The sequence below is a fragment of the Pelobates fuscus genome, chromosome 2 (assembly GCF_036172605.1).
Source record: "Pelobates fuscus isolate aPelFus1 chromosome 2, aPelFus1.pri, whole genome shotgun sequence".
In the NCBI taxonomy this organism is placed as follows: Eukaryota; Metazoa; Chordata; class Amphibia; order Anura; family Pelobatidae; genus Pelobates; species Pelobates fuscus.
This window is the reverse complement of record NC_086318.1, coordinates 15,535,453-15,548,133: the sequence shown is the minus strand read 5'-3', so window position 1 is coordinate 15,548,133 and position 12,681 is coordinate 15,535,453. Positions and strand designations below refer to the sequence as shown.

Here is a 12,681-nt window from a genome sequence, read left to right as displayed (position 1 = left end):
GACAATGTAAACACGTTTACTTAGCTCCCAACCATGTGGCTTGCCCACCAGGCAGTAATTAGGGGTAGGTTTATTCAGATGGGAGCTAGGGCTAAGAGGAAGTTACGTGCAGACTCCTCCGCCCTTGAAATGACAATAGCGGATATGGGATCTTGCCATAAGGTCACGCCAAACAAGAGCTTAGGCAAGCGACTCAAAAAGGCGAGAACTGAACTGGAACAACTGCATTTAAAGACCACAGAACGCACCTTGATAAAACTTAAACACACCCACTACACTCAAGGTAACAGAGCAGGCAAACTACTGGCCTCAAAACTAAAAACCAGGTATGCCCAAACAAAAATAGTTTCTATCTGCAACGCGGATAATATCAAACTGGCGAACCCTATCCACATACTAAACAAATTTGCCAACTATTACGAATCCCTCTACAATCTAAAAGTGAATAAACAGGTTACACAACCCTCTCACAGTGCCAGAGACGACTTCTTACAAACATTGAGCTACCTACGATACCCATAGACACGGGAAATGAGATGGACGCCCCTTTCACAGTGGAGGAGGTGTGCAAGGCGGTTAAAACACTGCCAAAACAGAAAGCCCCTGGGCCAGACGACCTGTCTAATATTTATTACATCACTTTTTTAGACATCTTAACCCCTTAACACCGCAGCCAAATGTACAAGTTGTGAACGAAACAAAATGTAAACAAAACCTGGCATTTGCGCTATATGTCTGTCCAACCGTAATTCACCTCTTTCATATTAAATGCACCCCCCCTTATTATATATCATTTTATTCAGGGGAAACAGGGCTTTCATTTAATATCAAATATTTAGCTATGAAACATAATTTAATATGAAAAAATGGGAGAAAATAAGATATTTTTTTTTCATTTTTTTAGTTCTACATGACATTTTAACTGTCAATGTCATAATACTGTTTGCTTTTACTGCAATAAAATACACATATTTGTATTCAGCAAAGTCTCACGTGTAAAACAGTACCCCCTATGTACAGGTTTTATGGTGTTTTGGGAAGTTACAGGGTCAAATATAGCGCGTTACATTTGAAATTGAAATTCGCCAGATTGGTTACGTTGCCTTTGAGACTGTATAGTAGCCGAGGAAATAAATTTACATCCATAATGGCATACCATTTGCAATAGTAAACGACCCAAGGTATTGCAAATGGGGTATATCCAGTCTTTTTTAGTAGCCATTTGGACACAAACACTGGCCAAAGTTAGCGTTAGTATTTGTTTGTGTGTGAAAAATGCAAAAGACGCCAATTTTGTCCAGTGTTTGTGACTAAGTGGCTACTAAAAAAGACTGGACATACCCCATTTGCAATACCTTGGGTTGTCTACTATTGCAAATAGTATGCCATCATAGGGGTAATTTTCATTCTTGGGCTACCATAGGGTCATAAAGGCAACGTAAGCAATCTGGCGAATTTTAAAGTGAAAAAAATGAAACACAAGCCTTATATTTGACGCTGTAATTTTTGAAAACACCATAAAACCTGTACATGAGGGGTACTGTTGTACTCGGGAGACTTCGCTGAACACAAATATTTGTGTTTCAAAACAGTAAAAAGTATTGCAGCAATAATATCGTCCGTGTAAGTGCTGTTTGTGCGTGAAAAATGCAAAAAACTTCACTTTTACTGGCAATATCATCGTTGTAATACATTTTACTGTTTTGAAACACTAATATTTGTGTTCAGTGAAGTCTCCCGAGTAAAACAGTACCCCCCATGTACAGGTTTTATGGTGTCTTGGAAAGTTATAGGGTTAAATATAGTGCTAGCAAATTAAATTCCCTTTACTTTCGGCATGGGTTGTCAGGCAGGTCCCGCTAATTGTAATTAATTAGGATACCTAATTATGTAAAATTATTACATAAATATATGTGTAGAATTAATATATGTATATATATATATACATATGTGTATATATACGTATATATATATATCATTTTTTTTAATATTTTTATTTATATATAGGTATATATATAGTGATATATACGTATATATTTATGTATATAGATATATATATATTATTTCGTTATAAGTGTATTTTTATATAAATATATATATATTAATATCACAATACAGTTAGAACGAAATAAAACACATCTATATATTTTTTTATATTTTATTTTTAGTTATTTTTTTATTTTACTTTTTTTACGTATTTACATATTTATTTTTTTATATTATTTATAAATATATATAACAATATTTATATATATATTTAATCAGTATCAGTCTACGTGTAATTTGATATTAATATATATATATATAATTATATATATATTAATATTAAAATACACCTAGACGGTGTATGTGTGTGTATGTATATGTGTATATATATACTTAGATCATATATATTTAATATATATATATGATCTAAGTATATAATTTATTTATTTTTACACTGTTTTAACATTTTTTTATTTGATTTTCAGCCAGCAGGGGGACCAACAGTCATTACAGTTGGTCCCCCTGCTGGCAATGCAGCAGGCAGCTAACCCGGCCAGGTGATTGTGAGGTCCTCGCAAGGACCTCACTCTCAAGTGGCCGGGAGGGCACCGCGATCGCCGGCGTGGGATCGCCGGCGACCGGGTAAGTTACAAAAAACCGGAGGGAGTACTATTACGCCCTGCGGCGTTTAGAGCCGCTTTTAAAAGGACGTAATAGTACGCCCTCTGGTCATAAGGGGTTAAAATCACACCTAACCTCTCTATTTAACAATATCATGACAACAGGCACCATACCCCTGGAGATGCTAGAAGCAAATATCATTACACTACCAAAGCTAGGAAAACCACCGACCAAATGTGAAACCTTTCGCCCTCTATCACTCCTGAATGCAGATACTAAAATCTTCGCAAAAGTCATAGCCAATTGTATCAAACCACATCTGCCATCTCTGGTGTCTAGGGAACAGGCGGGTTTTGTAGCGGGACGTCAGGCAGGAGACAACACTTTTTCTAAAACCTGATCGAACCCTTAAAGAGAAGGGGGGAGTCTGGACCTTTGTTTGCGCTAGATGCCGAAAAAACCTTCGACCGACTCCATTTGGGTTACATGTCAAAAGTACTCCAAAAATTTGGAAACAGGTGATTTACAAACTAACAAAGTTCTCCCTATCTCTTCAAATAGAAGCCTATATATTACACGTTGCCCGCCCAACTGCCAAAAATGATGAGAACAATAATCATTCATGTGCTGATAGCTGCCAAAAGCAGTTAGCCACTTTCTGGAAGAACAAGCACCCCCGACCCTTATGAATGGTGATGGAGAAATTAAACTCCACGAGAATCTATGAGGAAATGAGTCATAGAATAAATAATATCCTACAAATCTTTGACTCACTATGAGCCAACTGGCAATTGGGTACCGATTCCCTGGAAGACATAATTGACCCCTCGTGGGGAGGTGCAGTGCGACACACACACCAAATGAGGAGCCAGACGCGGGCTGACACTCCTACGGGTTAGTCGATAATACTGGTTTGATGCGACATATAAAATGCAGTGAAATCTGTTATATTTGTTCTTATTTTATATTGTTCTTACATAATGGTCGTATAATATCTGTATACCCCGAGTTCACTTAATGCTGCCTAAACGCACCCTGATGCAACCAATGACCACCTGGCTACAGACACAAAGCTAATTGATGCACAGAGCACACAAATCCAGAATGCAGACATAGGCTGATAATATGCATGTACTGTGATGTCTTGGAATGTAAAACATATAATTGTCTCAAGCCTAATGAATGTTAAATGCGGTATGACCCGCACAATTCAAAATGTACTCATGAAGGCGACCAGAAAGTACTGTTCGTGCAATTTATCCATATATGTGAACTTTATATAAACGTATAAAGAAAATTCAATAAAAAGTATTCATAGAAAAAAAAAAAAAAATAGTCCGGTTGGAGGATGTGGGGAGTTTTGGGCACAGGAGAAACATTTGGTTTGGCTGAATGAATTTGTGTGTAATTCTTTTTTTGCTCTGGTACTCCAATATTCGTCCATGTGGAGTTCCCTCTCAACTGAATATTTGGCAAAACATTTCAGATAAACCAAAAAGGGGTGTAAAACTGGCATTTTCCCATCATTTAATTCACAGATCAAGTGAGAAAAAGTAACCAATAAAAGAAAAAAGGATTTGTTTCAATGCATCGGGATTTAGATTCTGCCTGTGGTGCCAAAAAAAGGCGAAATGGAGAGGAAGTCACATAACAGCTTAGCATGCTCAATGTGATAAGCTGTGAATGAGAAATATTGCAAATGTCATGTACTAATCCCTAGAAAAAAACTGAGGAAGGGTATGGGCTGTGTGCCCCATGCAACCATTGGCAGCATTACCATGACTTCTGACCTCTTCATGGATTGCTACCACCTTCGCCACTGCTGCAACCACCACCACTACTGGTGCCACCACTTTTGTTAAAGTATTATTCGCACTCAGGAAAGTGAGACTAGTATGACTGTAATTTCCGATTCACCACCCAGGAGGGGATTTTTTTCTCTGTTTTTTTGTCTGCATCTGGAGGCACTTCAGACCCTTCTACCAAAAATAGTTCAAGTGTTATACCTTCTTGTAGCCCCCCAAGAAGCAACTAAGGGGGAGCTCAGCAGAGCGTATTTTGTGGGCTCCATCAGGGGCATTCTTTGTTGAAGAGGTAGAGCACCAAATAGTACCAAATTACCCCAATATCTGGTCTTGGTGGTAGTGGTGACCACTGCAGATATACCACTTTTACCTTGGCCCCAGGAGCTACTCGGCTATGAGGAATTACAAGAGGAGAGTCTGGAGATGACAAGCAAGAGACCACTATCCTCTCTATCAGCTAGAATGCACTCGATTCCTGGATCTTCTCCACCTTGTCAAAGTTCATCCCTATCTGCATAATCTCATCCAACAGAGACAGGTGTGACATCAGCTGCACCTGATATCACCAGCACAAGTATCTCACCCACTATCAATGTTACCATCACCACCACTACGACCACCACCATAAAAATCACCACCTTTACCACCACCATTAACCTTTCCATTACTATTAATCAACCAAGCGCTATGTTAAGGCTAGTGTTGTGACAGCTATCACTGCCACTGGTGCAAATCCACCAATATCATCCGAGCAAAATCACTACAATGAAACATGTTTTAAAAGAGAGAGGTGCAGCAGGAGTCATTTATTTTGAAAACAGATTTTTTTCCAAGAAATGAAAAGAAAATGTCACAGGGCCATTATTAATGAACCACTCCACCCCATCTATTTCCCCCCCCTCACCACCCCAAATTAAATGACTTTTTTGGTAAACTGAGGGACGGTCATTGATGTTACACACTGAATGTTTGGGAAACTTTATTCTTTCCAGGGCCAAATCAATGAGAGGGTCATCAATTACCATGTGACTTTATCCTTTCATAATTAAAAAAAAACATGCTAGCCATTATTAACTAATAAAAGATTGCAAAAGGAAAAACAATTCATCATCATAAACGTTCTCTAAGTTTTTTTTTTTTTTTATGGAGATATAATTTAATGATCACACGTTGACAGCTCAGAATTGGCATAGCAAAAATGTCTGGTATTATGTAGTTATTAGGCTAGCCAACATTGTAGCCATTTTTGTATTGCAGCATTGCAACACATTGATAGGTTTCTTTTTTCCTGCCTTTATGGCCGATCCAAATGTTTCCCAGAATAGTCTTTCAGCTGAGCCAAATCATCATATGAACAACCATTGGAGGTTTCGAACAAAATCTCAAATTCAATTTGAAAAATTATTCGCCCAAATCAAAAAATTCCATCATGAACTAATATTAATCAAATATAAAATATAGAGTTTTTTTTCCATTACTCCTCATTTTACCCTCTATTGGCCACTTCTCACTTGTTCTGTGAATAAACCAACATGTAGGGGCTCTCCACTAAATATTAATCATCTTTTTTTCCCATTAATCAAAATCAGAAAACATTGAACAGTTCATTTGCTGGTGGTATGTCCATATGGTGCTTCAGAATTACAGAATTTGAACGACCCACTGATCACTCAAAACATTTCGAATGATCCCGTTTGTTTGAAACTGAATGCACAAGTCGAGGATGTTTAAGCAAACATGTGCCGTAGACAATTGTGATAATGGACTGTATAGAAGAGAGGGCCTTGTTGGCTATGGGAAGATATCATCAGATGTCCCCATTTTCCCTGTAAGTATATCATCAGAGTAAATGTTTAACATTTGAATCCACCAAAACAAAACAGGCTTAATGTTTGGTCAACAGTAGCTTGGAAGTAACTGCTAAATTGTCAGAATAATCTATACATCCTGCCTCCATCTGTGAAACCAGTAACTAGATATGAAGCATGGTGGCAGGGTCAGAGGTGGATCGTTTACTGGCACAGAGACTGTCTATCTTGTTTGACCTACTTACAGTGTTGGATGACTCATGGCTACCGACAGGCGACCACAGTATTTGCTCTCTAGGCATTGCAGAGATTTGAGGTTTACCTTTTGTTCCTTTCGTTCATTGGAAACCAGTGAATTTAGTGCATACCTCTTTGTCTGTTTGACTTGGCAAAACATATCTATAATCTACACGTCTAGTCAGTTTTACATGCCCCTGTGGTATGTTTATGAACCATATTTCGATATCAAAGCCGTGTTTGAACATGTGTAGCTCCTGATCTATCCAACAGTTTTAGTGTATAGATCATTCCCCTGCAATTTCACTGCTCAATTCACTGTCATTTAGGAGTTAAATCACTTTGTTTCTGTTTATGCAGCCCTAGCCACACCTCCCCTGGCTATGATTGACAGAACCTGCATGGAAAAAAAAAACTGGTTTCACTTTCAAACAGATGTAATTTACCTTAAATAATTGTATCTCAATCTCTAAATTGAACTTTAATCACATACAGGAGGCTCTTGCAGGGTTTAGCAAGCTATTAACATAGCAGGGGATAAGAAAATCTTAATTAAACAGAACTTGCAATAATGAAAGCCTAAATAGGGCTCTCTTTACAGGAAGTGTTTATGGAAGGCTGAGCAAGTCACATGCAGGGAGGTGTGACTAGGGTTCATAAACAAAGGGATTTAACTCCTAAATGGCAGAGGATTGAGCAGTGAGGCTGCAGGGGCATGTTCTATACACCAAAACTCCTTCATTAAGCTAAAGTTGTTCAGGTGACTATAGTGTCCCTTTAAAATATAATAAAAACAATTGTTGTGTTATAAGGTTTGTCCACAGAAATAGGCATTATAAAACATCTAATTGTTAAAGAAGAAAATTAATGTTAGGATGTAGCAAAAGGCATTTCAACATCACTGTAAAACGTAAAGGGGTAAAAAAAATAAAATTTGCTGCTTGAATATTTATCTTACCTCGTAGGATGGTGAAATTTTTGAGAATTGCGCCATGCCTGGTGTCTACCAGTTTCATTTCCTCCATAATCATTGAGATGTTCCGCATATCTACATCGAGCCGGGCATTGAGAAAGCTAAATCTCTCTCTTATTAAATCAGTGCTGCCCTGCATGAGGCTGACAGATTTATTAAGGTAATACAATTCTTCAGCGTGTGAGTTAAATCCCAGGGTGCAAGAAAGCCGGACATCATCAAGATACTTTAGCATGCTGTGTACATGGTTGTCGGTAGCATTGATGTTAGTAAATATAGTCATGATTTCTGTTTCATGAGATATCATCCGACCTTCCAAGCTCTCAAACCGTTCGACTGTCCGATTCTGGGTATAATTGGAATGGTATTGTAGATCCTGCATGTTCTCGTCGTGGTCATCCAATGACGCTGAAACGTTATCCAGCTGCAACTGAAGTCCCATCACTTGTAAAACTAAATCATGTATCACTTCCATGTTCAAACCAATCTTCTGGGCTGTGGTTGCGATTTTACTTTGCAGGTTGGTGACCTGTTCAGTAGCTTTAGCTGACGTAGATTTGATTCCAGTGAAAATGTTGTTATAAGTTTGCCAATCCGAAACAATCTTTTGTAAGGTCAGCGTTTCCTCGTCAGTTTTCCTTTGGATAACATGAATCCACTCCGATGTTTGACCCAATGTGATATTAACCTGCTGAACCGCAACGTTTATATCATAGCGTTCCTGTACCAGAGTCTTCACAGTGGAGTCCAGCTCCGATGTGGCTCTCTGCCAACCTTTGACCTCTGTCAAAAAAAGTCCAAGTGTTTCATTGATTTGCTGAAGGGAGAAATTGCTTCTCTCCATGTCAGTATCCATTTTATTGCTGCTACTGGTGAGTGTCTTGTGACTATGAGATGTTTGGTTTAACAACACATCTTGGACCAAAATCATCTTCTGAATCTCGGCCAATTCTTTGTGAAGTTTACTGATCTCCTGTCCCAAGTAAGCAGCATCATGACAATAGGAGCAGTTACCCACGGACTTCTCATCTAGATATCACAAATACAAATACATTTCAATGTTAGAGAGTCAGCAGATACATTTTTAGACATTTCTGGAAATGCAATTTATTGCTATTATGTTCTAGTAGTGTGTCTCTAACAATCTCTCTCAGAAGTCTCTGCAACCCCTGGCTAAGTCAAATCTGTTTAGATTGACAGGAAAAATGTACAAAAGTGACAACACAGTGTGATATCGCAAACGTTTTAATCTAATTTTTCATTGTACATCCTAACTTTATTTAATCCTTTTATTACGTTAACTTTTATAATTTTCGATTGGAAAGTAATTGCCATATACAATGAGATTAATAAAAAAAAAACTGGGCCTTGGTTTGTTATTCATGCTCCAATCCTTTGAATAATTGTCTAATTGTTATACTATTCCCATACAAAGGAAAAGATGTATATTCTATGAACAAACCCAATAAAACACAAAATGAAAAACAAGAGCTTTGGAAATGGTCCAATATTGGTAGAAAACTTTCCAAATGATTTATATACAAAATACCCATAGACGTTAATGGGGACTTCGGGAGACAAATCATTTGGAAGTTTTTTCCAACAGTGTTGAATTATTTGGAAAACGTATTAAATCGAGGTCAAGGTCAGAAGTTACTTTGGACATGTATAATTTAGACGTCAACTACACTGTCAAAGGAAGTAAGTCATGGGAAAACCCCAACTTTAAACAAGGGGTCGTTTTATATCAATACTCTTATACTCCGCTATCAAAACTATTCATATATAACATTTAGCATCTAAAATAACCAGCAGGTGGGCAACAAGGGGGCGAGACTTAGTCAGTGCATTTATATAGTTTGTTACCAGTCCCACACCATCATTACCAGTACTTGTTTAACCCGTTTCTCGTAGTTGGTTTGCTTTTGTAAGCGGTCTGAAGGAAGAGATGAGGTCTGGAGTTTAGAATTTCTGGTGTCTAGCAGGGGAAGCAGGATAGCAGATCTATTTTTACTCCCTTTTAGTGTACTCTGCTTTGCCTATTGGAGGGTTGCTGGTTAACAAAGCTTACATTAGGAAGAAGAAAAGAAGAGGACTGTGCACTCCATAACATTTGCAGTGTTCTTGCAGGACACCAGTTTATTGCACTCTGTTTGAAAGGACATAAAATCAGAACAGTGTCTTATTTTTTGTTTTTTCTTACCTCTGTACCTAGGAAGGATAGAGGTTAAAACCCAGAACCGAAACGTATTCTGTCTTTATCAGAAAGTTAGAGCGTTAAAATGCCGTAGAGCTGGGCACTAGGATCTTTGACACTAGTTTTAACTAAACAGCCATGGGCAGCCCGTCCAAGGCATCAGAGGTTGTGTGATACCTATATTGCCTGCCAGGAAGAAAGTATTTCAGTTGGCTGACTGAAAGCCCAGTAAGGTGGCTCTACACACGGAAAACAAGTCATTCATCTTCATGATTCATATTAAACATTTTTTTTTAAAAGAAAGGCCATAACCACTTCAGTAATATAAAGTTGTTATGGTGCTTAGATTGATATCAACCCTGATGGTTACTAAAGGTGGAATACAGAACAATCATGTTCTATGCTAGCTTTAGAACACATCACCAGAAGAATGTTAGCTCCATAAAGGTGGACAATAATAGTTCTTGACAGTGACATATTATGATTAAACCACATTTTGCAATGTGCTAAATGTGTGAAGTAAAAAGTTCCTCTGGTGCAATTTAAAAATATCTTATATAGTAATATAGCAGCTGTGCCACTCTGTGGATACTCCTTATAGCTCACAACCAAAACAGTAAAAACATAAAAATGACTTAGTGCTTAGGTGATATGCCCCACTAATTCCTAAAATTCGCCATCATTTGCCTCCGTGAACAGATGCATTCGCTGTTCTGTTGCAAAAGTTTTTATCTGAACTGCATGGTCCATAATCCTTTGCTCAATTCAGCGTTCATAAGTCATGATGATTAAATAGCAAGTTTCCAGGGTGGCTTCCTATTTCCAATCTTTTTTCTATTTCAAAAATCATGACTTACGAGCGTCAATTGGCGCAAATGATTATGGATAATGTAGTTCAGATAAAGACTTTTGCGACAACAAATGCATCCGTTCAAGGGGCCGAACAGTGGCGAATTACGGAAGTGACATGTCGCGGATCAGGACTCTGGCATGTCATTTCTGACTTGACGCAACCCTCAGCCGGAGGTATCGCACTTGGGGACGAAGACACAGAATTACTTTAGATGATGCGAGGAGGACACAAAGTTTGCCTCACCTCCGTCTAACAAACACACGCCCCACTACGCCCCACTACGCCCCCCGGAGAATGAGCATCCTACTATACCATACAACGAGCCCATCCCCTTAAAAGTAGTATCTATACACAATTAATATATCAGTTGAAAAAGCCTGGAAACAGACAAAAAACGTGTTTCAAAGCCCAAAGACAGCACAATATTTATATATATTTGGTAATGATTTAAAATTGCATTTGGTTTATTTGTTTTAAGTATCTCCTGGCCTAATACTTTGACCTAAAATTGGATCAAAAAGGGGTTGTGCCACTCCATATTTGGCACTTGGTCTACAAACTTGGAGCCAGTCTTATTTGGATAATGACAATACTGTACCAGAGGTCCTGTTGCTGCCAAAAGGGCACATAAATTATATTAAAAAAAAACTCAATAAATTGTGAATATATGTTATCTCTATGCTATCACCTTTCATGCAATGTACAACAATATTGCACAATTGTTTCTTTTTTTTTATCTTCCTTTTTTACATATGTATGAGCATCGGCTTCCCCATTCCTATATTTCGGGCTAAGCGTTTATATTCTGTTGTAAAATGGTATAGCATTGCACTTTAGTGTTTGGGAGGTGGGACACATCACATAAACACTAAGAAATTTTTGTTTTTACATATTCTGCAATGTGTTTCCCTGTAAATGAAAAGGTTAAGAATATTAAAAAAAAAAAAAAAAACATTCATTAATCAATATGATACTAATACACGAAACAAATTTCAAAAGATACAATTAGTAATGTTTATTAGATTTAGAGATTTAATTAAGATTGAACTGCAATTCCCCCTAATCTGGGTGTTCAGGCAAATTACGTATTTTGTGGCGAAATAAACATAGACACTAAATGTTGATTTTTTTCACAGGTCAAGTGAGAAGTGGGCAACAGAGGGAAAATAGTAGTAGAAAAAAAATAATTACATGTATGTATTATATATTTAATAAATTATATAATATATAAATATATTTTTATTATCAGTTACTCACTTGATTTGTGAAACAAATGCAGGGAAAATGCTCCTATCAGTGCAACATATATGTATATTATATTATGTATATATTTAGCAGCACACTGATTGGCACTATTTTGCATAATTTTCATTTGTTTGTAGGTTCCAAACACAGATCTGACCAAATTTTGGGTATAGCGAGAAAGTATATCTTCAGAAAATATGATTTGGCAGAATTGAAATCTCTCGCCATGCAGAAATTATATTTATTATATATATATTTATTTTATTTTGATACAGAATCCAGCAATGTGAGCTCATGTCTATAACTTATAATTGATATCATTATCTCTTGCTGATGTTCAAATATTCAGTCATTTGGAATCTGTGATTTTTTTCCAATTTATTGCGTACAGAATGACTTCATTCATGAACAGGATGCGTTTGTTTTACCAGGGGTTTTGATGTTAACGGGAAACACTGTGTATAGTGTGAGGCTGATATTTCATCTGGTAATTCAACAGGAAATTGGGTAATATTCGAGTGTACTGTCATGGTCCGTTTCTCTGGTGTATATTTGTGTTAACAGGTTAATTTTGATTTCACCAGGAAATAATAATGTGTCTTTATTAGTTTATTCTAAAGTCTAAAAGCTTCCTTAATCTCCAGGATGGAAACAGCTGGGTTTATTCTTCTTAACATTAAATGGCATTGAAAACTGAATAGCAAAATTTAGACAAAGTTAACCAAATAAGAAAAACAGCTGAAATGGAATTTCACTAGAATTCACGACTTGTCTGTTCGCGACGGTCACTGGTAAATCGGACGTCTGGACTCTTTATCTATTTACATGTTTCCAACATTGATATTTTATTAAAAAAGTTTAATGTCAAAGTGCACTAGTAATAAAGGATAAAATATATTTCTATCACAAGGGGCCCTTTACAGGATGGTAACTCCCCACCACATTTTTTTTTTACA

General features: G+C 37.2%; 2 protein-coding genes across 3 annotated transcripts in view; one reads left to right on the top strand and one right to left on the bottom strand.

The window, feature by feature from the left end:
* CLU (clusterin) overlaps nt 1-12,681 on the top strand; it is a 577,758-nt gene that overhangs the window by 404,498 nt on the left and 160,579 nt on the right. The gene's annotated exons all lie outside the window — the stretch shown is intronic.
* SCARA3 (scavenger receptor class A member 3) overlaps nt 1-12,681 on the bottom strand; it is an 85,761-nt gene that overhangs the window by 13,668 nt on the left and 59,412 nt on the right. For both annotated transcript variants that reach the window (XM_063440787.1, XM_063440788.1), the window contains exon 5: nt 7,416-8,459. In XM_063440787.1, the coding sequence (XP_063296857.1) occupies nt 7,416-8,459 (1,044 nt within the window). The remainder of the gene's footprint in view (nt 1-7,415; nt 8,460-12,681) is intronic.